The sequence below is a fragment of the Scedosporium apiospermum genome (assembly GCF_000732125.1).
Source record: "Scedosporium apiospermum strain IHEM 14462 chromosome Unknown SEQ_SAPIO_0143, whole genome shotgun sequence".
Classification (NCBI taxonomy): Eukaryota; Fungi; Ascomycota; class Sordariomycetes; order Microascales; family Microascaceae; genus Scedosporium; species Scedosporium apiospermum.
In genome coordinates this window covers 831,965-856,228 of record NW_015971844.1, presented here as the reverse complement: position 1 = coordinate 856,228, position 24,264 = coordinate 831,965, and the positions used below count along the sequence as shown (strand labels likewise).

General features: G+C 52.3%; 6 protein-coding genes across 6 annotated transcripts; 3 read left to right on the top strand and 3 right to left on the bottom strand.

Annotated features, from left to right (window-relative positions):
* Positions 1 to 5,868: 5,868 nt before the first annotated feature.
* SAPIO_CDS9535 (uncharacterized protein) lies at positions 5,869 to 9,776 on the top strand (the record flags this gene model as incomplete). Its single annotated transcript, XM_016790904.1, has 9 exons — positions 5,869 to 5,933; positions 6,779 to 7,965; positions 8,051 to 8,313; positions 8,434 to 8,454; positions 8,569 to 9,013; positions 9,100 to 9,236; positions 9,305 to 9,343; positions 9,405 to 9,613; positions 9,692 to 9,776. 9 exons carry the CDS (start codon positions 5,869 to 5,871, stop codon positions 9,774 to 9,776), a joined length of 2,451 nt encoding a protein of 816 aa, XP_016639414.1.
* Positions 9,777 to 10,962: 1,186 nt separating this feature from the next.
* Positions 10,963 to 13,556, top strand: SAPIO_CDS9534 (Vacuolar dynamin-like gtpase; the record flags this gene model as incomplete). Its single annotated transcript, XM_016790903.1, has 6 exons — positions 10,963 to 11,021; positions 11,152 to 11,286; positions 11,446 to 12,832; positions 12,905 to 13,175; positions 13,238 to 13,322; positions 13,388 to 13,556. 6 exons carry the CDS (start codon positions 10,963 to 10,965, stop codon positions 13,554 to 13,556), a joined length of 2,106 nt encoding a protein of 701 aa, XP_016639413.1.
* Positions 13,557 to 14,232: 676 nt separating this feature from the next.
* Positions 14,233 to 15,491, bottom strand: SAPIO_CDS9533 (Isopenicillin N epimerase component 2; the record flags this gene model as incomplete). Its single annotated transcript, XM_016790902.1, has 2 exons — positions 14,233 to 15,356; positions 15,431 to 15,491. 2 exons carry the CDS (start codon positions 15,489 to 15,491, stop codon positions 14,233 to 14,235), a joined length of 1,185 nt encoding a protein of 394 aa, XP_016639412.1.
* Positions 15,492 to 16,066: 575 nt separating this feature from the next.
* Positions 16,067 to 17,133, bottom strand: SAPIO_CDS9532 (Short chain dehydrogenase; the record flags this gene model as incomplete). The annotated part of the gene is made up of 2 exons (XM_016790901.1): positions 16,067 to 16,528; positions 16,609 to 17,133. 2 exons carry the CDS (start codon positions 17,131 to 17,133, stop codon positions 16,067 to 16,069), a joined length of 987 nt encoding a protein of 328 aa, XP_016639411.1.
* Positions 17,134 to 18,335: 1,202 nt separating this feature from the next.
* SAPIO_CDS9531 (uncharacterized protein) lies at positions 18,336 to 21,657 on the bottom strand (the record flags this gene model as incomplete). The annotated part of the gene is made up of 7 exons (XM_016790900.1): positions 18,336 to 18,963; positions 19,035 to 19,338; positions 19,408 to 20,800; positions 20,887 to 21,057; positions 21,139 to 21,306; positions 21,375 to 21,517; positions 21,588 to 21,657. The coding sequence occupies 7 exons, from the start codon at positions 21,655 to 21,657 to the stop codon at positions 18,336 to 18,338; spliced, it is 2,877 nt and encodes a 958-aa protein (XP_016639410.1).
* Positions 21,658 to 22,437: 780 nt separating this feature from the next.
* Positions 22,438 to 23,729, top strand: SAPIO_CDS9530 (uncharacterized protein; the record flags this gene model as incomplete). Its single annotated transcript, XM_016790899.1, has 3 exons — positions 22,438 to 23,118; positions 23,211 to 23,591; positions 23,661 to 23,729. The coding sequence occupies 3 exons, from the start codon at positions 22,438 to 22,440 to the stop codon at positions 23,727 to 23,729; spliced, it is 1,131 nt and encodes a 376-aa protein (XP_016639409.1).
* Between the last annotated feature and the right edge of the window lie 535 nt (positions 23,730 to 24,264).

Genomic DNA, 24,264 nt, shown 5'->3' with positions numbered 1-24,264 from the left:
GAGTGACGAGATTAATCTGTCAAATGGGCAAGATTCACCTCGCAAATTGCAGCCTCCCACTTCTCTGCCAGGGTTCCCCTGAAAATCTACGCTACGAAGTACTCTCGCCTCCCCACCCCCAACCCGGCCAGGGTGACAGGGACCCAGGGGTTTGACAAGGATGATCGGAGAGAGAAGCCAGACCGACTAGGGTGGGTGCTTATCCATGCCGACGCCGAGTGTCTCGAAGGTGTGAGGGTGCGTGCGAAACCGTGGAGACGAGATTGATCAGCGATCCGGGCATTATGAAGGGGGGTTTGGATCGCGATAAAAAGTGGGAAGCGTTATCAGTCTGAATTCAACGAAGAAAGGGTCATTGTCGCGTAGAACTCTCCCACGCACACTTGTATGTGTATGATTCTCCAGTTCTCGGCATTTTGCTTCGTGCTTGGAACACTAGCCCACTACAAAGATAGACTTGGCCTGGCTCAGAGCGGACAAGGCTTACCACCATCGAGTCTGCGCGGCACTAGAAAAGTTGTCGAGCTTGATCCAACCAAATACTGGCATAGTGTATATACTCCGCCTGCTCATCTTCCACACATAGTCCAAGTCAAATGGATCGCAGTGCGGTGGGGTCACCGGAAAGGACGGTGTTCTCACCTGAACTTGTCTCGACCTTATTCCCACAAATGTGAGTTATCTTCTGCGTCAATGTGGGATGCTTGACGAAGGAATCAGACTCCAGATCGGCAAGGCTCCGAGATGTCAACATAACAACTAACAATAGGGTTGACATGATTCTCTACCACAATAATCTAGTTTACACCGAACTTGGTTACGCCGCGATAATAGTTTTATGGCGTCTACACGGCACACAGAAGGCAAAATACTTCGTAGGGACTATGTGGTGGGATATCAATTCTCCGGATGGCGCCGTCCCCCAAGTCTGGCGCCACAGCCGGTGGTTAAACTTCCCACTCTCGTCCTTACTTCCCACGTGTAGTAACCGATCGCGGAGGCGGACATCTAAGATTTGGAGCTGCAACACTGTGTCACTGGCTTGGCTGGCTCTTCAATATGTGGTGGGAGTGCCAGTTGACGATTGAGCAAAGGGCATATCCTGCCCCGACTCGCGATAGTTTATTGACCGCTCTACAGCAACAGAGCAGGCTCGGTAAGACTACCCACAAGGAGTAGTACATATTGGCGGTGAGTCCATCTAGATGGGGATGGAGATGGTACGGCAGGTCCGGGCCAAAGGTCTCAAACAACATTGAAGAAGGTACTTCCTAATATGGATCTCAACAACACCATCTCCAACTTGCCTTAACAAGACTCTTGCGCAGTGCTGCAGGCGTCCGAAAAGCCAATCCGAAAGCGGATTGTAACGAGAGAAGAGTACGAGGTAATATCATGCTACTTCCCTCCACCACTGCAAACTAACTTTTTATCTTCCCGAATGCTTCCCCTATGCAGCTGAGGTTACAATGCATGAAGCAGCAGCAAGCCAAAAACCAGGACACACTGGGAAACTTCATTCTCCCTTCCCTTCCTATCGCCACCTCTCCTATTTGACCCATAACATTGGCCTTATAGTGTGCAAGTATGCATAAGCTAGGCTCAACGCTGGCGATAGTGTTGCGCTATTTGACAAATTTGTGTGGGTAATACGCTCCGAAAATCTCATGCGGTTGCTTCCAGACTTTTTCTCTGCCGACCGTCCCGGCGCGGGTTGAATAAATTAGGCAAGTGTCTTACCTGGGAAGGGAATCCGGGACGCCACTCGCCACTTGCCACTCCGAACTCGGTGTCTCTCCGAGACGGTTGTCCGCTCAATGGCTTTTAAGGTTTTCTAGGTTTTCTAGGTTTTCTCCCCAAAGAATCTCCAAGTATGTGTAGATTACAAGTAAAACGACGGATACTCGCGCACACGTACGATTAGGGTTTGGCGTCAACGACGATGGGCGTTAATATGGGGTGTGGTGCTAGGTCATGCAGGTACACGATCCTTCCACGATGCGGTAGTTTGTGGACGAAGTAGTGTACAGCGTACAGGGAGAGCATTTTGCATGCCGACGACATCCGAGAATCCTTGCATTTCGCTCAGCCAAGAGCACCCCTAATCAGACGGGAATACCCACACACGTGAGATGCGGATAAGGGGCCGATGTGCGGTGAATGCCTGTCTCGCTGTCTGAGGCGGAAGAGAACGAGAATACGTACGAAGTACACAGCACTGCCAGGCGTTGTTGAACTTCTCCGTCTCTGAACATCGTGCCTCCTATGAAATATTGAGCAGGCCACGCCCTCTCCCCCGGTACGAGGCGCACCGTCCGATGGCACCCCGGCAGGCGAACCGAGCGTCGTTGTTTGTCCAAATTCCGAACCCATGTCATGAGAAGTCGTTGATCTTCTTGTACTCTCTTTCCTTGCCACTCTTCGTCCGCAAGCGACATTACCGAAAGATGATCTTCAGAACAAAACGTGTCTCCCTCGTTCGTGCTGAAGAGGATATTTCTGTTTTTAGACCGTAGCCGAATCCGAAGCCGAAGCGAGGAAGAAGCACACCGAAAATCCGGGAGGATAGAGCCCTTGCTAGCTCCCGTCTACGGCTGATAGCGTCCTTGAAGGTATTGCAATCTCGGGGTGGGAGTTTGAAAGCTTGCCCAATGCATGGGATACTGCGCACTGCTTCGTACTTGTATAGCTCGTACTTAGTTTGTAGGATTTGAACCTGCTCCTTCTTCTGACCAAACCCAGCCCGTCGAATGCCGGAGGTTGTAATATGCTTGTCCACGACGTTGTCTCAATACACCTTCGTACGTCGGAGTTTGATCCCCTGACTAGTGTCCGGAGATATCACATTGCTGCCATCCTCTCCTCCAATTGATATTATTCTTATTATTAATGTTTACTACCGGCATTTTGGCACTCGTCACATTTTGCCTGCATCCGTGGCATGTTTGAGTTAGGGCATTGCGGCATTGCGCCAGTCGAGCCCCCGTCCTCAACGGGTTTTTGACAAGGGGCCTGGTAGCAAGAATGGGGACTCATCTTAGGACGACGCAACCTCATTTCTCTGAGAACCCTTAATCCAGACTGGATACACATATATTGTTCAAGAACATGGAAACATGGCTTTGAATGACAGGGTTGGAGGTCCTTACGGTCACCCGGCCCGGAAGTCTCCTCCCGAGTCTAGAGAGCAGAATTCGAATTCCTTCTCTCTTCCGAGCATGTACTTGACATCCTTAATCTTTATCTACCCCACATCTCGTCTAGTGCTTCTACCATTTGATCTCACTTGCCTCTTTCTTCCCTTCTCCGACGCGCTCGTCTTCCTCTGGATAGTGTGGTGTCGTCCTATTTCGCAGGGTACTTTGTACATCGCACACTAATCTGCGAAGGACCCTTGCAGAAACCACCAGATCCACAGACCGCATTTTGACACTTGCCCACTCCATAATGCAGCTGGGCTGATCATCTATGCCTCTTTCCACCTCTAAGAAGAACTCTTTTTTTTTCAATGCTCCCGTTTCCTATCGAGTACCTTAACATGATTTGGAGTGAGAGATGTATTTCACGAACTTGCTTCATACAGCGGGTCGCCTTCAGATGCGAGCCAGAAAAAGGAGTGGAGGCGGATTGATTCCCTTCGTACTATATGTGGATATTACAATATGTACGATCTGTCTGAAATAGTGCGTCTGCATGCAGGTGCAGTTCAGTCTACCTTTGCATATGCTAGAATGCCGTGATTCAGCCCACTTGGCGGCTGTACGAGGAATAGACTACTGAAGCTACGTTTCTTAGTTGGTACCGGTTTCTCGCATCGAGGTCTCGGCTGAACGCTTGGGACTTGGGCCTGCGTGAAGCCGTTCTTGGGGAGGACAGGACATGCTGAAAGGGCGATCCAATCTAGAGAGCGATTTGGACTCCGCATCCGCAACTATCTGGCAAGAGGGCAGTGGAACAAGCGAGTAATGCAAAGTAAAATCGTGCAGTTTATAGCGAATCGATGCAAATGCAAGTCCACAGGCCCACCACAGCCAGAAAAGCAATTCACGTCCTTCGTACTGACATGCTTCTCCAGGTACTAGACTGAGCCATCCATGGAAGAATGGATGATGCTGGCAATACCTGGCAGGTTTGCAAGCCCTTGCCGTTTCCAGAAGGTGTATTCGAGACCCCCTGTTCCGCCGTGGCGTCCGCCATCTCCCATCGCGGAACGGATCCCATTCCGCTTTCAGTTATATTTTGAGGCTGACTCTGTCAGTGTATTCCTTTCGAACGAGTTCGATACTTACTTCGAACTCGATCCTTACCTTGGTAGCCCCCACCGCCACTTGTACTCCCGTCATTGTCTAGATATACCTCTTTGAAGTCGCCCGATTCTTTCTTGCCCCGCCAATTGTCTGGTGGGCTAACATCCGTGCCCTTTACCGAGCCATGGTTCGGGATCCAACCACCAATATAAACTGCACTGGGCGCATCAACGAGCTTCCCGATATTGGGAGATATTTCGTCCTATATTGCCTGTAGACCTGCCGGTAGGCAATAGTCGGCCCACTGAGAGCAAGACTATCCCCTGCCATCCAGATAAAAGACCTGGTTGCCTGGCTGCACCTGGAACATGTTGGAACATCGCCGGCCCCGAGAGACTGATTCCCCTCGTGTAGATCTGCTCCGCCATACACGCTCATCCGGCTGCTTGGATCCGGGGCAATTTCGCATGAAGAAAAGTTACATTGTTGATGTTTGCGCGGGGTTTTCCTTGGACCTACCAGAAATCATATCCTATGGAAATTTTGTTTCACCTCCAGGTAGTGAGTCTGAGGAATGGACCGTGAAAGGCTGGCGGCTCACTAGCCACCCGGGTAGTTATGAATTACGCGATGGCTCAATATTGAACTTTCTCCTTCACACTGCTTCGAAAGTGAGAGATCATTATCAAGAGCGAATATGCTCTGGGGGCTGACTGACGTAGACAAAAAGAGACCCCGGCATACGTCGATCTGAGAGTGTGGTTTGGCCCCGACGCTCTCTCGCAAGAGTGCAGAGGGACCGCTGCACTGCAGTAAGGGATCAATGATCCACCTGCATCGAACTGCACTTGGCTTAAGCCATGTACATGCACCAATGAGGCGCCATGACCGCTGCCATTTTAGTGTACTTCGTGCTGGTAAGTGCAGTGTAATTATGTCTTACATGAGGGCGAACCATGCGAAATGCTCCAGGATCGAGGTTCCTGAATTGTGTAAGACGAAGGAAGGGCCTGAGGATACGTGCTCTGACGTTGATCGCCTCAGCTTTGGGGAACTGGGGGACGTTGCACGTGCCTGCAGCTGGCTGGTCCTGGGGTTGACCTTCTAGTTTACGAAGGAAGGGAGGGTAATCAAACTCAGCTGCACCTGCGGCAGTTGACCGTGAGTTAGATGATGAGCTGCGATGCGATGATGCGATGAGGATGGTCGGTTGAGCGGTGGCCGGGAACTGGTGCTGTAAGGAGCTCGAAGAGGAATGTCCGATCACAGGAAGAGACCCACAACACCTGCGTCATGAGACCACTTGCACAACCGGGCGGCGAGAGACGAGAGCGGTGGAAAATGGGCAGAATCGAGCTGGTCTTTCGTATTAACAGAGCGGGTGTGAGGGAGCTCAATTAGCAACCAAATAAAATGCAACAATTGCAGAGGGCATCAGCGAATGTTCTTCCTCCTGTCGTTAAATGTCCAGACACTTCGAGCGTATGGTGTCCTAGCCTGGCCGCCCGAGGCAAGGTCAGACACTTTCTTCTTCAAGGTCACCAGGGCTTGAAATCAGCAGTGGAATATTCCTTCCACTCCCAGAAACTTTCCGATGGCAGCAGCGATCATTCTACCACCCATGGCGGCTGGAATAGATTTGACCTTTGTCGTCCTCATGATTATCCGTGCTGTTGGTGCTGAGCCGTAAGTGCCTGAATCTTCGGTATCAATCCGTTAACTTCAATTTCCCGTGCCTGTGGTTCCAAGTCGTTTCAAACTGTTTGGATGGAATGGAATCGATTACATAAGCGCGTGCGATGCTGTCATAGGCCTGGTTGTTGTGCTCATGCGGGTGGCACGCAGTGTCTGTATCTGCGCTGGCAGTTTGGCCTGGCTGGTCACTAACCACCCCGCCCGACCCAGTGCTTGCCCACTTAGAGTGCGCCAGTGAAGGGGTGTCCAGGCGCTCCACGTAGGTTCTGCAGATTGATCGGACTTTCCAAGCAGAAACCCTGGCAAAATCTGGTTTCGTCATGCTTTGAGTCGAGACTAAGACCACTACGACCGACACTGTCCTTCCCAACCCCGTTATGAGCTCACATGGCCACCGTGACCAGCTAACCTCCGCGACGAACATCACCTCTACTCCGACCCTGCAAGGACGAACCTGCCCAGTGTGCTCGTATACACGGCTTCGCAACGTACAAACATCAAATATAAATCCTATTATGCAATAGCCCTCGTCTACTCCCTGGCTTCTCCTTGCCATGATAACGGCTTCCTAGTTCCGTCAGTTGCCGCTCAGCTCAGCTCTATCTCGGCATCCGTCTTTGAACAACCACCTCCGCCTCCACCTCTCCTCCAGTCTCCCATTTGGCCCGTGATAAACAGTGGTGGCTGGGCAGCGTTTCTTTAAGTGGCACCAGTCTCCTTACTACCCACCGGGCTCTTGCGTTATCGCATCATCGAACTGTTAGGTATCCTTGCCCCTGTGCCCAAGCTTGTGACAAGCACCCGACTCATCGGCCTAAGACATTACTGTCTCGTAGACTTGCCCAGTCGAAACAACAAGCCCCTCTAGCTTCCGAGTTGTACAATACACACGCCATAGGACAGCGAACTAGTTCGACAGGAAACTACCTTTTCCCCCAACCGCACCGACGACCTCCGCTCCACTTTCCACCCGACGAACCGATAACGCCTCCACCTGAGACTCCCCCAAACGACGACAGAGAATCAGTCGACCTTGACACCACCTCTACAGCCCCGCATCCGCTCCTACGCTTCTTCTACCTTAGACGTACGGAGTCTGGGAATTCAAGCCCGGATTCCGCCCATTCCACCAGTACCATAGCCTCCAACCAACCCTTGAGGCAGGTCCTGGGCCGGAGACGACGAGCCCCAAGCTCCGATCCCGACGACGACGACGACGCCAGCTCTCACGCACTCGACAGCGATAGTATCCCCGAGCAGAGCAGCCGACGACGCCTGTCTGCGCAGGCCACCGTCCAGCCCCCCGCTAGTTTCGTGCCCTCCGAGGAACACCGCCCCAAACGCAGACGCGGCGACACGATGTCTGGTGAGACCGAGGAATCACGGGCATCTAATGGAGCTGCGTTGCGCTCGTCGCCCGGCTCAACCTCGCCAGCCCGACGTGCCGTTACGAACAACGGCACCGCCGGTAGATACAAGCCCGCCCTTAACGGCTCCTCGCGTGCAGATCGGGATGGCGTCCCCGTCACATATTTCGGCCACGACCGCGAAGAGGTCACGAGGCTGCTCATCCAAGCCCTCTCCGGTATGGGTTACCAGTCTATCGCGAAGTCTCTTAGTGAAGAGAGTGGCTACGAGCTCGAGAATACGACTGTTGCCGCATTCCGAGATGCTGTTCTAAGCGGTTCTTGGGCCGAAGCCGAACAGCTGCTATCCCAGGCTGTCGTAGCGGGAGAGCCTGGCTCAAACATAAACGGACTTATTCTAGCACCGGGTTCGGATAGGACTCTGATGAAGTTTTGGATGCGCCAGCAGAAGTTCCTAGAACACCTTGAAAGGCGTGAAACTTCTCGTGCTCTCTCAGTGCTGCGGGGCGAGTTAACTCCCCTTGAGTGTGACACGAGTAGAGTCCATTTTCTATCTACTCTCCTGATGTGTCAATCTATTGAAGACCTGAAGGCGAGGGCTGACTGGGACGGTGCTGATGGGACGTCACGGCAAGTTTTGCTCTCCGAGCTTTCGAGTAAGCACATTCCCCCCTCCTTTCCCCTACAAATCACGGTCCGTATCCTATCGCAGAAAGTTCTGTTGCTAACTAGTACTCGCAGAATGCATCTCCCCATCGGTCATGTTGCCGGACAATAGACTTGCCGGGCTATTACAACAAGTGAAGCAGAGCCAGATAGACACTTGCCTTTATCACACAAGCGCGGCCTCCCCGTCCTTGTATTCCGACCATCACTGTGACAGGAGCAACTTTCCTTCGGAAGTTGCCATCACATTAACGGACCTCGAAGGCGAGGTCTGGCAAATCCAATTCTCACACAGCGGCGATCGCTTGGCGGCCTGTGGATCCAAATCCGAGGTTGTCGTATGGCACGTTCCAGATTTTGGAGTTGCGACTGTCCTACGCCATGATGATGGGCAGATATGCAACTTATCCTGGAGTCCGGATGATTCAATACTAATAACATGCTCTCGGGATAATCAGGCAAGGTTGTGGGATACTAAGGTGAGCTTAGAGAGCATTTCCCCTTTCCGTCTCTATGCACATTAAGCTAACGGGTTTTGTGTCTTTCTTTTGCTCCAGAGTTGGTCACTGCTAAAACAAATTGACCGTTGTGAGGACCCCGTGGTTGGATGTGTCTGGGCTCCTGATGGAAAATCATTCACTCTGGGGACACTAGACAAGAGACGCAGCCTTCGAACCTTTAATCTCAACGGCGACCTCATCCACGACTGGGCTAGGAAGCACAGGACGCAGGATGTCTGCGGCTCTCAGGATGGGCGGTGGCTTGTCGCTATTGACGAACAGAGGAAGATCCATGTGTACAACGGCATGTCCCGCGAGCTGGAGTACGAGCTGGAGCTGCACGCTCTCCCGACATCCGTTGCCATCAGCGAGGACTGCAGGCATTTGCTGGTCAACAAGAAGGATGGCGAGGCGCAGCTGATCGATCTTGTTACGCGCAAGCTCGTTCACAAGTTCTTGGGTCACACTGGTGGCGAGTGTCTGATTCGTGCTGCCTTTGGAGGTGCCAATGAGAGCTTTATCATCAGCGGCAGTGAAGGTAGGGAGTCAAGTCATTTTTTTTTTCAAGGAAAAAAATATCCACCGCTACTGTATTGCACGAGACTAATGTGTCGATTTGTATAGATGGCAACGTGTGGATCTGGCACAAGAAGACTGGAGCAGCTATCGACAGGCTTAGTGGTCATCATCCGAGAAGCAATTCCGTCGCTTGGAACCCTGCCGACCCTTGTATGCTGGCCTCTTGCGGCGATGATGGGAAGGTTAAGGTGTAGGTCTACTTTTCTTTAGATCCATTACTAGACGGACTGGTACTGACACGTCTTAACAGCTGGTCGAACAAGTCGAGGGGCCAGGAACTGCGAATGATGTACAGGCAGTTTCGGCAACAGAACAACTATAATGGTTGGCGGAACCAGGACGAGGCTTAGGGTGGCCCCGAAAACTCGCCAGGGAACTCCGAGAGCGAAGCTCAGTTACCGTATCTGGAGATGCCGACCTTTGGGTCTTTAGGCGATCCTGAGGACGATCCGGACAATTTGGAGGAGTCGGAGGAAGTGGTCTACTACCCCCCCTATAGCCCTAACAGGGTAGACGATGACAATGGATATTCAGACGGATATGAAACTGGAGAAATCGTGTAAGTTTGCCGGATGTTAAAAACCGACGGAAGTCCGGTCAATTTTCTGGAAACAACCTGGACTTGGACGAGGCATAGTCCGAAACAAGCGAGCATGGACGAATCCGACTCTCCTCTCCCGAGCGACTCTTCAACCCTTTCTTTTCAGAACAGCGTGAATTAGACGGCTACCTGAAATGGCGGAGCTTACTACCAGGAGGTCATGAACGCCCCTTTTTATTTACTATTATTCTTTATTTTGCTTATTTCCCCCAACTCCCTTCCCTCTCTCTATTCTATCTTTATTTAGGACTGGACTCCCCATATGGGATATTGGCGTGAGGGTTTCATTGGTGAATTAGAAGAATGGCTCATTGACGGGGCGGGGTTTTGCTGTTGTTTTGCTGGCAATGATTTATAATAGAGGGATGGAGCATTCCCCAAGCTGTTGACGTCTTGGAGCGGAATCGCGGTGGATGGACTGATGCGAGTTTGCTGGAATCATTCCTTTTTTTTTTTTCTTGTTTTCGTTCTTCTTTTTGCGGTTCTGTACAACAGACAAGCATGCGATAATGGGAATCAATCATCATTAAACCGAGATACTCAACCGTGCAAGACTTGCCCTTCGTCCAAGTCTCCATCATGGTGGCTACATGAATGCCTAGTTTCCAAAGTTTGTGTCCCCTCTCAGCGGGCTGTGATCCCTTTGTTGATGATCTACTAAACTAAATGTTCTCAAGTAGCTGCTCCGTTCCTGGCTGAAGTTGTTTCGACACTTCACCGTAGTGTCTATTTAAAGTTTGCTAGTGAAGATGTTCCGCGTTTCTTCAGCGATCTCACCGTTTTGGCATCACAGTGCTGATTGCACACCGAAATCACGTGCCCTCGAAATCAACCAGCGGCTCTTCTGTTCGAAAGTCAAAGTTCGCACGGACGCCACCTCTGTAATTCCCCTGTGGCTTAAATGTGGCTGCAGCCACTCTGCACTTACGTACTTCGTACTGTGGTTGAATTAAGACCAAACCATGCCGTGGCAACCCTTGTCTTCAGGCTCGTGAAGGTCTAATCTAGCATCAACACCCTATTACCACATCGACAAATCAATACCCTCGACTATATTCCACCAACCTAACTCACGCTTTCCAAGATTTTCCAGAACTCCGCTTGCAACGCCAGCGTTCTTATTATAATCGAAGACGACCTCGCATCTTCACCTCTACCACTTTGCCCCCCTTACAGCCAAAGATCTCGAAAGCGACCCGCTCAAACGCAGCTTGACACCGACCCCCCCTCTGCACCTACTCTCCAGCCCCTCTTGACTCGAGGCGAGGAAACAACCACCTTCTTGATCTCCTCGTCGAATAGCCAACATGTCTGGCCATCCGTCTCTCGCCCAGCCAGGCGGTATCTCTGATCCTGCTCTTATTCAGTACGTTTTGAGACTCCCCCGTTGCGATTTCCCCCCTATGGAGCAGGCAGCCATATTTCCGGACACCCGATCTTGGAGGGGCAGGTGATGACGACGACAGTATTGCTAACGCACTCTAACCCTTTGATAGATTAGTGAATAAACTTCAGGATGTTTTTACAACCGTCGGCGTTGCGAACCCGATCGATCTCCCACAAATAGTCGTCGTCGGTAGTCAGTCGAGCGGAAAGAGCTCTGTACTAGAGAATATCGTGGGCCGAGACTTGTAAGTGGATGGAACCCCGAACCCGGTGGTCGCTTTATTTTTCGCTTATGGCCGACGTGCTCGGATCCCGCGGTCCGGTGTAGCTCGAGCGCCCGCCCGTCGTCCATCCCCCCCTTATAAAATGTTCGCATGCTAATCTTCGTCACCGCCATTATACAGCTTACCACGAGGTTCCGGTATCGTCACTCGACGACCCCTAATCCTTCAGCTTATCAACCGCCCCGCCTCTTCACAAAGCAATGGAACGAAGGAGGAGCTCATCTCCGACGACAAGGCCGCCAACCCCGACGAGTGGGGAGAGTTCCTGCACATTCCCGGCCAAAAGTTTCACGATTTCAACAAGATCCGGGAGGAAATCGACAGGGAAACGGCGGCAAAGGTTGGGCGAAATGCCGGCATCTCGCCCGCCCCTATTAACCTGAGAATATACTCGCCCAACGTCCTTAACCTTACCCTCGTCGATTTGCCCGGTTTAACGAGAGTGCCCGTCGGCGACCAGCCCCGCGACATCGAGCGTCAGATTCGAGACATGGTTCTCAAGTACATCGTAAAGCCAAACGCCATCATCCTCGCCGTTACCGCCGCCAACGTCGATCTGGCCAACTCGGACGGTCTCAAGCTCGGCCGCGAGGTGGACCCTGAGGGACAGAGGACCATCGGTGTGCTGACCAAGGTCGATCTTATGGACGAGGGAACGGACGTTGTTGATATTCTCGCCGGCCGCATCATTCCGCTCCGTCTCGGTTACGTTCCCGTCGTCAACCGAGGACAGCGTGATATCGACAACAGGAAGAGTATTTCGGCGGCTCTCGAGGCTGAGAAGAACTTCTTCGAGAACCACAAGGCGTACAGGAACAAGAGCTCGTATTGCGGGACGCCGTACCTCGCTCGCAAGCTGAACTTGATTCTTATGATGCACATCAAGCAGACCCTCCCCGACATCAAGGCCAGAATCTCGAGCTCCTTGGCCAAGTACAGCGCCGAGCTGGACAGCCTAGGCCCCTCGATGCTGGGCAACAGCGCCAACATCGTGCTCAACATCATCACCGAGTTCACCAACGAATGGCGCACCGTGCTCGACGGAAACAACACGGAGCTCTCGAGCAGCGAGCTATCAGGTGGTGCGCGTATCAGCTTCGTCTTCCACGAGCTCTACTCCAACGGCATCAAGGCCATCGACCCCTTCGACGTGGTGAAGGACGCCGACATCCGGACGATACTATATAACTCGTCTGGTTCCTCGCCCGCCCTCTTCGTCGGGACGGCGGCCTTTGAGCTCATCGTCAAGCAGCAGATCAAGCGGCTCGAGGACCCCAGCCTCAAGTGTGTGTCGCTCGTCTATGACGAGCTGGTGCGCATCCTCTCGCAGCTCCTGGGCAAGGCCCTGTATCGCCGATACCCCGGGTTGAAGGAGAAGATTCACTCGGTTATCATTTCCTTTTTCAAAAAGGCTATGGAGCCGACGAATAAGCTTGTGAAGGATCTGGTAGCTATGGAGGCCTGCTACATTAACACGGGACACCCCGACTTCTTGAACGGCCACAGGGTATGTGTCTTGTTTCTTTTCATCTCTTTTTGCACCCTCCCATAGCTCCGCACACTAACCACGATCATATAGGCGATGGCCATCGTAAACGAGCGCCACAACCCTCCTCGCACGGTGCAGGTCGATCCCAAGACCGGAAAGCCTCTCCCGGCGTCGACTCCGGGCCGGGCTGCTAGTCCCACCACGGCTGACACGAACATGGGCGAGAGCAACAGTGGCTTCTTTGGAAGTTTCTTCGCGGCCAAGAACAAGAAGAAGGCGGCGGCGATGGAGCCTCCCCCGCCTACACTCAAGGCTTCTGGAACGCTCTCTGAGCGTGAGAATATTGAGGTTGAGGTTATCAGTACGTTTTCTTCCCCCCGGCCTTGGCAACTGAGTCACCTGTGTATGCTAACAATTTTTCAGAGCTGCTCATCTCTTCGTACTTTAACATTGTTAAGCGAACCATGATTGATATGGTTCCCAAGGCCATCATGCTTACTCTCGTCCAGTAAGTCCCCTCCCTCTCCTCAGCTTACACAAGTCGAAACAACACCGCCTAACGATGTAAAATAGGTTCACCAAGGATGAGATGCAGCGCGAGCTCCTCGAGAACATGTACAGGACAGACACTCTGGATGAGTTGCTCAAGGAGAGCGACTTCACCATTCGCCGTCGGAAGGAGTGCCAGGACATGGTTAGGTCCCTCGCCAAGGCCAGCGAAATTGTCGGCCAAGTGCAGTAAATCCACCGAGAGGCAAAGAGTGTCTTGTAACTGCTGTCGCCGGCATCGAGATATACCCCGCTCTTGCTTCTAGACCCGACCCTCTTGCGCCATTTCACGACCCTCGTTGTACCGACGAGACCGCAGACTTAACGGGGTATCTCCTGGTCCGCAGTGTCTACGAGGGTCCTAGTAGATTGTCGCCCTATAGAGGCCCCCCCATTTGGCAAAAGAGACGGATAACTAGAAGCCAGAACTCGGAGAACGCCGTCGATTGGCACGCTTGGTGTATATCACCTCCCAACTTTTTTCTTCGCTCTGGGAGAATGAATGTCGACATGTTATGCTTGGGAGGAGTAGACTCTTCTTTTTGTTGTTGTTTTATTTTATTCCGGGAATCGTCGTTTGTTTCTTTCTGTTTTCTTGTTGATATCAAGCGATTGGGAAAGAGGATTGGAAGCGGAGGAAGGGAGATGTTGTTTTTATCCCAACTGCTGGAAAGACTTAGTTAATAGAACACGATGAATGCCCTGATTCACTTTTGGTCTCGAAATGATTGAAAACGGAAGTACGGTGTTCCCTGGCGAAAACGCTGATGCCGATGTACACTACGAGGATTGATCGCATGAAGTTGTATGTACAAGCGACGTAGAGTATGTACATATAAGTTTCGATACTACACGCGCATCACCTACCCTTACAGCTTCGACTTTCCTTCCTTGGAGACGAACGCGCCTTGCACAACATCATAATCACGTCCCTTCTTTAGCCCACACCACTCTTCCAAGGCCTCCTCCCCACCTTCGCCGGGAGTCAGGAAGTCAGCGGTATACCCCTTCCTCGCGCCAGGCTCTCCGCCCTCGTTTTCGCTAAATTCAAAGCAAGGCGTATCCTTGAGCGTAACGATATGCCTCTGGTCACCCTCCCTCTCGAGATCGGTCTCCAGCTCAGCATATTCCAAAACGGGCACGCAGCAGGCATCCGTCCCGTCAAAGACGGCCTCCCACTCGGACCTCGTCTTCGTCTTAAACGTCTCGGTGAGGACTCTCCGCATCTCACCCCACGTACTCCTATCGGCCCGCGTCTTCTCCCACCCTAACGCCTGCAGACCTAGCCCCTGTACGAGAGCCTTGAAGAACTGGGGTTCTAGGGCTCCAACGGACATGTACTTTCCGTCCTTGGTCTCGTAGGTGTCGTACCAGGGACACCCGCCATCGAGCACATTCTCGCCCCTCTTCTTATCGGCCAAGGGTGTCTTCAACGCCAAGCGCGGGAAAGTGGCTAGGTACGAGCTCCCGTCGACCATGTTTCCCTCGACGACCTGGCCCTTACCCGTCCTCTCCCTCGCCAAAAGAGCCAGCAAAATACCATGCACGAGCGCCAAGCCGCCCCCCGCGAAATCAGCCACCAGGTTCCACGGCGCATGGGGCTTCTCGCCACTACGCCCCAACAAACCCAACACGCCCGACGCAGCTAGATAATTGATATCATGGCCCGCCATGGTCGCATATTTTCCATCGCGGCGGAATCCCGTGAGGCGCGCATAAATGAGGCGCGGGTTCAAGGGAAGGAGGTCGGAGGGTCCCAGGTGCAGCTTTTCGAGGACTCCGGGCCGGAAGGGGTCGATTAGGATGTCGGACTTGGTGATGAGGTTGTGTAGGAGGGGGAGGGAGGTCGGTGACTTGAGGTTGAGGGTTATGGAGGATTTGTTGCGGGCGAGGAAGTCCGGGGTGGGTGTTGGTGGGTTGTTGGGGGAGGGGGCGCGGTCGATGCGCAGAACGGAGGCGCCGGCGTCGGCGAGGAGCATGCCGGCGAAGGGGCCTGGGGAGGGAGAGAGTTAGAATATGGGGTGGGGTTTGGGGGGTTAAGGAGCAGGGGAATCGAGGGCGACGGACCTGGGGCGAGGCCGGCGAATTCGAGGACTTTGATGCCCGTGAGAGGCCGTGTGGGCGGCATGATGAACGGAGTTGGAGCGGGATGGTTTAGAGTCAATTTTATAATTCAAGTTCCGTGATATTGTACAAGATATAGATAGATCAATTACGACAAAAAATGGAGAGGTAGACATGACAAGAAGGGTGTGTGTTGAGGAATAGACTAAATATAAGTGAGGATGAGATGATGGAGGGGACCAAGATCTAAGGTCCTCGATCGATGCCAATGCCAATACCAATGCCGAGGTTCGCTTAATCGAGGTAAAGAGCTCCGGAGCTTTAAGCTTCGAGCCGAACATCATCAAGCTCGACACGAGAGGCAATTGGGCAGAGCTTCTACGTTCCATTCCAGCCATCCTTGTAGAGATGAGAAAAAAAAAATATATATATATATATAATGAAATGAAAATCAAATTAAAATATTAATGTCTTGCCCTCTTCAAACACCTTTTCACTCGACCTGAGATCTAGAGTACTGCTGGGTTAAGCGCTTTCTGTACATCTAAAGCATCGCCGTGAACGCCAACCATCAGACCGAACTTCGCAAAAGGCAATCAAGCCCGCACATACATTCTTCGTACACATCCATCCCTTGCTTCATCCCGTCAACCCCTTCGTAACACCAGGCCTCACCTCCTCCAAAACCCCCAACAACTCCCCCCAAACCCTCCCCATCAAAGCCTCTCCCTCCTCCCCTTCCACGACCCCGGGATACTCCGCCCTCCCACAATGCCTCATATACTCCCCATGCATCTCACTCCCGGCCAACGCGCCGCTCACCAACGTGCGCGATCCCATCTCCGCCGACCGCCCCACCAGGCTCAGCATGGCGCCGAGTATCCACCGCGCGAACCACGGGGCGTTCCGGAAGAGATCGGTGTTGCAAAGGCCTGGGCTCAGAGACGTGACGATGATTCCTCTTTCCGGGGGTAAGGTGGATGCGAGCTTGCGGGCGCAGATGAGTTGGAGGAGTTTGCTGGTGAAGTAGCGGTCTTGGAAATAGGCTTCGTTTTGGAGGGCGTTGAAGATGTTGGCTTCGTTGCGCTCTTTGAATTTAGCCTGAGAGGATCTTAGTATAAAAATTCAGACGAAGAAGAGGGAAAAGAAGAAGAAGAAGAAGAGGAATTCGTATAACTCACCGCAGCAGCTCCCTCCGAAGAAACAACAACAACCCGCGTATCGGCATTAAACCTCGCCGCCGTCTTCCCCAACAACCCCAACAAACCCACCGTCAACAGAAACGTCGAAACAACATTCACCGTAACCGTCGCCTCCCTCCCCTCCACGACCTCCCACTTCCCCATCGCCACGCTCGCATTATTCACTAGCACGTCCACCCTGTCCAGCTCCCGCTCCGCCCTGGCAAGAAACTCCTCGGCGCTCTGGTGGCTCTCCAGGTCCAAATCCCATACCTCCAGCAGCGGCGTTCCCGTCCCGGTTAAGCTGCCACGGATGTCTGCGAGCGCCGCCTCGCCTTTGCTCCGGTTCCGACACGCTAGGATTACCCGCGCATTGAGCCGCGCAAAGTGCCGCGCTGCTTCGCGGCCCAGACCCGAGTTGGCGCCTGTTACGATGATGGTTTTGCCTGTGAGGTCTTGCGTTGGGTAGGGCAGTTCTTGGCGCTGGGATTGGATCCAGCGGTAGGACGCGAGGAGGAAGCTCATCTTGTAGTCTTGGGCGATGAGGTATTATTTCCTCCTTCTGTTCTTTTTAACTTGGCCCTTGATTTTTTGATTTATTTTTTTTTTCTCTCTTCTTTCTTTCGTTTGGGGATTCTCGCCCCGTGTGCTATTATATCGTCGGTAATGACCCGTCAAAGCTGGGAGAAAAAAAGAAAAGTGCAGGTTCTCGGTGTCTCGGGAACTTTCAAACGAGGCCAACGTCGCAGCTGGGTTTCTGGGCAAAGAAGCTGGGCAAAGAAGCAGGGGCCTTTCTCTTGACGGAGGAAGCGGAGCTGGCGCAATCCTCCAGCGCCTTTTATACATACTACCAAGTAAGTACGACCTACATGTATCTGTGTCGTGAAACACAATGTCTCGGGGATGGTCTGAATTAATTCATTGATAGCAACCATCAACCTAAACATGGGGACGGTCCGAATCTCAATGTTTCAACTGCAAGTCCTCACATTTGCATTGCCTTTTCAACAAGCCCCGCACGGGCGATGCCAAGCAACCTGCGCGGTTGATGGGCTCCTACGTTGTATTGCACGACTATTACACACATTGAGTCTTGGGAAATCAGAGCTGAAATCAGAGCCCATGATGCCCATAATCCTTTCTGGGGGGAGAAAAAGTATTTTATTTCTATTTCAAATGCAGAGAATTCTGCCGCTCGAGGCCATACATCCTCTGTGCACTACATCAGATGGAATCTAGAAAGGCCTCGTGTACGCTATTCCCAGAAACTACCTGGGCACCATCTTCAGCTCGTGCAGCATAAGAAGGGAGACGCTTTGGCAAAACGCAGGCCATGTTCCTCTAGTCTGGCTCTGCCCATACCTCCCCCCCGGCAGCTGCCACCACGGGACCTCTCCCGCGCAGCTGTAAAAAGATGGATTTTCTCCTACACACTGATAATTCAACTCTCTAAGTTGAAGGGACGATGATTTTTTTTATTGGTGTTGCCAGGGCTGTGGGTTGGCGGTTCGTGTTGTGGCGTGAAAACATTTCGTACCAAAAAGGATGCCGTGACTCGTAAATATTCGGGTATGGTGGAATGTGGTGTGCCTTCTTTGCTTGGTTTGTGTTGGTGTCAATCCTGAGTTATCTCCTTCGCTCTCTCCTCACCTCATCGAGCGAACTCCCTCTTCAAGGCTTTCTCGGTTTTGATGTCGCCGAAGTGGTCCGCAGTCAGCGTCTTCCCTTTACTGAATGATGCGGGAGAACACCTCCTTCTGCTCATCCGCCAACCTAGTCTCGATAAAGGTAAAGACCAGTCCGTTGTGCCTCGTGTTAGCCTCCTTGATGTAATCGCGGACCCAATGGATAACGTTGGAAATTTCAGGATAATCGTCCCTGACCGCCGGCTTGCACGTGTTGAGAGCCGTAAATGTCAGCCCGAAACCAATGTCGTCGACATCAGCCTCCGTGATGATCTCGTCGCCGAGGCCGGCCGCAATCGTAGGCGGGTTGGCCAGCAGCATGAGCAGCTTGTTGCACGTGTTGGCCCAGCCCTTGAGGAATTCCTCGGCGAACGCCTTCGACTCGCACAGCGTCTTGGTGTAAGAAACGACGGCGAGCTTTCGATCGACGGGGCGCGCAAGCTTGTCGGTCTCCACGAGGATGATGGCCGGGTATACCTGCCTGAAAAGCCCGGCTTGCAGCGCGTTCGAGTGCTTGATGAAGTAATCCGCGCCGTATCCCTCCTCGAGTCGCGCCGAGATGAGGTGGTAAAGTCGCACGAACCTCAATTTGAGCGAGTCGGCAGGGTTGCTCTGAAGCTTCTTGAAGAGGAGCTCAAGAATAGTAACAAAGTACGGATCAAGCACATTCCTGCAAAGACATTCTCGTTAGTAAGGAGCGTGTTCCGTAGTTAATTGCTATTAGCACGTTGGTTAGCTTACCCTTCGTAAGACTTGATGGTCGCTTCGAGGATGTCAAAGGCATAGAGTTCCGACTTCCTTCCGGCAAGGAGCATTTGGAAGATGCCGAGAATTTGCTTGATCTTGTCTCCCGCCGTGATATCCTTGGCTGCCCGTGGGATGAGCGCGGCGAGCAGACGAGTCAACGCAGGGACGTTGCCCCTAACCTCCCACATCGGAGGGTTGAGGATGGGATCCAGCAGCGCGCCAAAGTTGGCCGAGATTGAATCTGCGGGGCTAGACTCGAGAAGTTGCGCAAGAATTTGCAGGACATATTGCATGAATTCTATACATCGCTAGGGTCAGTACAGTAGCTATGTTGGGGAGGGAAAAGGGGGGGGGGAGACGAGCTTACCTGTGACGTCTTCCGTAAAGATGAGCTGGATGGGCTCCCAGAGCTTCGCGTTGAGGACATCAGCCTTGGATGCCGAGCAATACCTCACAAGGGCACCGAGAGCCTCGAAATGGTAGTAATAGAACCGGGGGTTGCTGGGGTTTTGCTTCATAATGTTGGTGATGCCAATCAGGTGCTGCAAGACGCCATCGAGAATGCCCGCAGCTCCATCTTTGATAACGATGAGTATCCTCATCACACATCTCATCAAGAACTCGTTCTCCTGGAGCTTCGCCGGCGTAGTCTCCCTCTCAATCAGCATAAACAACCGCTCGAGAAGCTCATTGGAGAAGCCCTCAACATCGGAGCGGGTGAACATTTGAACGCCGTTATCGTCCGTGAGGAAGAGAAGACGCTCAACGGCAATGGCGGCATAAGTGTAGATGACGTAGTTGCTTGAGCCGACGTTCTTGATAAGGTGAGGGAAAGCATCCATCCACTGGGATTTGGAGAGCTGGCTTCGGAAAGTGTGGAGGTACTTGATAGCGTCCACCTTGGCGATGGGCTCTGCACTGTCCGACATGAGGTCAGCAGCGATGTGCTGCTGGAAGAACTCCACGACGTTGACCAGGGAGTTGATGGTCTTCACACCCTGAGCCGAAGTAACGGCGCCCTTGGCGGCGATGGAGATGAACAGGTAAATAGCCGTGTCCTTGGCCTTCCAATCCGTCTCTCCTTGGGTGAGGTAATGGTTGATGTACCTCGAAACTACGCCCGTCACAAGACTCTCAAATTTTTCCTGGAGCTTCCGAAGGAAGTCGGTCGCAGAGCGCCTCCTCGAATCAGTATCGGAACCCTCCAAATCGCGTCGAATAAATTCGATCGGTTCGTCCTCAAACAGCTCGATATCGGACTCGCGAAGGGCCACGTTGGGAAGGATAACCTTTTCGACAATCTGCGAAAGAGTATCCTGGTGGTTAAAGTTATCAGCGTGCTCCTTCGTTGACGCAACTGCCGTCAAGAAGTGCAGCGCCTTGCTGACAACGATGTCGTATTTGGTCTCGGGACCCATGTCCGACAGCAATTCCCATACTCTGGTGATGAATGGACCGCAGTATTTAGAGAAATCGTCGTCGAACTTGACAGTGTAGAGCTCTAGAGCTTCGCAGATATCAGCCTTGACGGTGTCAATAATGGAAACTTCGGAGTCGTCATCGGTAGCGAGCAGGGGGTTCGCGTAGCTGAGATATTTGTGGAGGAGCTCGCAGATGCTCGGCAGGTTCTCTTCGAAGATGGGCGGCACGTCATGGCAGGACATGTCATAGAAAATCTTGACGAGGAGACTCAATGTCTCGAACCAGCCCCTGAGGAGGTCCTTGTTTCCGCTGTTCGCCTCGATCCGTGTGTTGGTGGTCTGCAAAGTAATCGGCTGGTTAGCGTGCCATTCTCTGGCGCATATAACCACCACAAGGGAATGCAGATGCTGTCAAAGCGGCTTACGATCAGCAATTGAATGAATGGTTGGCCGAATGTCGAAATGACATGGTTGATCTCAGTGTATAGCTCGTCCGTTCGGAAGAGTGGCCTCCACCTCACAAAGATCGAGTGGGCGACTTCCAGCACACCGATGTTAACCTTCGGGTCGGTCGCAGAGAAACGGCTGACCAGGTCCTATAGGCACGCAGAGTTGTTAGTCTGTCACTTGTGTTTCACTTCGCCGTCCCGTTTGCGCCAAGGCCCCCAAAAACATACTTGTGTTAAAGTCTGCCACCGCTCCCAAAAGTCGGAGTCGGCAATGATAGCGACAGCCTCGCCGAGTTGGCTCTGAATGGCTGGGGGAGAGGAGATCATGAGGCCAATAAGCTGTTGCTTAATGGTGTTGACCTCATCCTGAGGAAGTTTGTACTGTCCCTCTTCGTTCTGTCTTGCGGTCAGCGCAACACACGGCGAGTGGGGTAAAGCTCTACGAGTGCGACAGAATTACGCACCACATAATTGTTCCTGATGAAATTCTTAAATGCCAAAGCTGCGGCAAGTCGGGTTTTCGCCGGCAGAGGCTCCGAGGCGACGATGTTTAGGAGGCTTAGGGAGTATTGGGGCTTGGCCTGTTCGACCTTGAGAGCAGTCTCAGCTGTTTTTTTGCTTCCATTAGCTTCTCCCTCTCGATGTTCATCATCATTGCATCTGTAGATGTTGTTTACCTTTGCGGTGCTGAGCTGGATCGAGAGTGGCATCGAGCAGCTGCGCAATAGCGCCAATGTTGGACGCCATGGTTACTCTGCGGATTCTGTAGTGAGGATGATGAAGGAAGGAAGATTCAATACAAGCAACTGTTGGCGGGGGATCTCCTCAAGCAAGGGCTCAGTGCTATTTTTTTTTGTTGGTTCCTGGCACTATTAACATTGATGGTTGGTTGCGGGGGAGACGACAAGCAAGCAAGCGGGATGGACAAAGTACGAAGTACCTTCCCTCTTCCAGAGCTTTCCTCAGATACCCCTCCATTGGTGGTGCCCGCTGTGACCAGCTGATTCCAGGTGTTTGCCTTAAAAAAGAAAGAAAAAAAAAAGATGTCTCCTAATTGCATTAATTACATATTTATTTGATTGGGGATCCCTAGGGACAAAGGAAGTCGAGTTGCTATTAAGTGCATAATACGGCTTCACACGAGCTGAACTCCAGGCATCCGCTTTAGAAGGTCTTCTAGCTTCTTTGGGCCTAGAGAGCCTGGCTCAGGCCAGAGACACGACCATGGTCTCAGCCCCATGAGGCCAAAACATGCGAAGGGAGAGAAAACGTGGTCAATCCTCCCCAATGACAGGAGACTAGGATTGATGAGAGTATGTGTCTCATGATGTTCCACAGCTAACTATAAGAGGACCCTTCATCGGCGGGTAAATACGTTGGAGGTTGTTTGCTGCGCGCAAGCGACAGCTGGTTGCCTCTTCCTCATCTTTGATATTATCATCTTACCTCTTAAGAAGTACTGCACACTCTTCTGCCTTAAACATTAGATTCTCCCCCACGTGTAAGACAACCGCGACGGATGTGATCATGACTTCTCCAACAACAACAGCCCCAAATCTTCCCGAGAAGATGCGCGCTTGGGTCCATACAAAGGCCGGCAAGCCAACAGACGTATTGACCCTCACCGAATTACCTTTGCCTCCCCTTCCTAAGCCGGGCTCCTCCGATGTCTTGGTCAAAGTTATCGAGGCTACAGCGGCGTTTGGCGATGCCTTCCTAATGAACATCGCGCCTTCCTTCATGCGGGATAAGCCCTGCATCCCCGGGCTTGAGTTTTCAGGTATAGTGGTTGCCGTTGACCCCGAAGGAGTAAAGGCCCCGCCGGAGCCGCCGTTGACTGTGGGCACTGATGTGTACGGCCTTGTGCCAATGAACCGTGTCTTTAAACGAATGCCGGGCGCTGCCGCTCCTTCGGGTGCCCTTGCAGAGTACGTTCTGGTGCCGGCCTCGCGGGTTGTGAGGACGCCGGGAAATATTCCCAGGGAGCATGCGGCAGGTCTTGGCGGTGCTTTGTCGTGTACAGCACTAGCCATGACCAAGAAATCCGGGCTAAAAAAGGGGCAAAGGGTGCTAGTGTATGGATCGAACGGAGCCGTTGGCCACTTATTGCTCCAGATGGCTCGCAACGCAGTTGGCGAGGAGGGGAAAGTGGTAGCCGTTTGCGGCACGCAAGGTGTCCTCGTCGCAAAGGACTCTGGCGCTGATGAGGTTAGCTAGCAGTTTCTTTTTTCTCTTTGTTTCAATCTCGTAAATGCATTATTTTGCTCGACGTATATTATATACTAACTTGATGCCTATAGGTCATTGATCGCCACGAGCATGAAGCTGTTTGGAACCATCTCGCCGAGCGATTCAAAGATGACCCCTTCGATGCGATTCTCGACGGGTACGGATTAACCGAAATCTTCACCCACTGCGAGCCCTATCTCAAGAAGGATGGGGTCTACGTCACTGTAGGTACGGCGTTCACGAAATGGACCATGTGGGGAGCTATCTCGGCGCTGCTGACGACGGCTCGTCTCGCGCTGCTTCCACCTATCCTTGGCGGCACCCCAAGACGGTTTGTCGCCATTATGAATGACGACCGTCCCGAGGCGATGGAAGAAGTTCGACAACTGGCCGAGGAGGAAAAGATCAAGGTTTTTATCAACAGGACGTACGATTTTGAGGACGTACCAAAGGTAAGTCGACGTAGACAAACAGACCTGCAGCTGCTACGAGAGACTGATACTGATTCCATGTGGATACAGGCTTATGAGGAAGTTATGAGTCGGACAGTGTTGGGTAAGCTTATTGTGGATGTCCAGTCCCCTCTTTAGGGTCGTGGCTACGCTTGATTGGACTTGACTTGCTGGGAATGATAAATTTTAAAACATGCCGGGGATTGAACTGTGATGTGACAGGTGCCCTGCCCGATACGGAGTCATGGACCCTGGGTATTTCTTTGTTTTGCATTGATGATTGATTGTATGGTAACACTCTCATCTCGATATGGGCTGGTAGATTATATGGCCAAATGCAACAACCATTCCCCTCTGTCTGATAACCTCGGCGAGACCTCTCTGATTTGCATTTGCGGAGAAGCGGATCTGCGAGTTATTTCACGAATTGATGGGCTTCCAAGCACAAGCACTGGACCTGAACACGGCACCGCGCAGCACACTACACAACATTATGTCCTCTTAGAAGAACGACGTATTGTTCCACTGTTCATCAGTCTTATCGCTGAGGTCGCCTCTGAAGCAACCGCAGCTGAAGGTGTGAACTTATTATCTGCACTGTACGGGTACAAGTTTGGGGCGTCGGGATATGACATCGTCGTCCTTAAGGGGAGTTAGCGGCTGGGTATCGTAA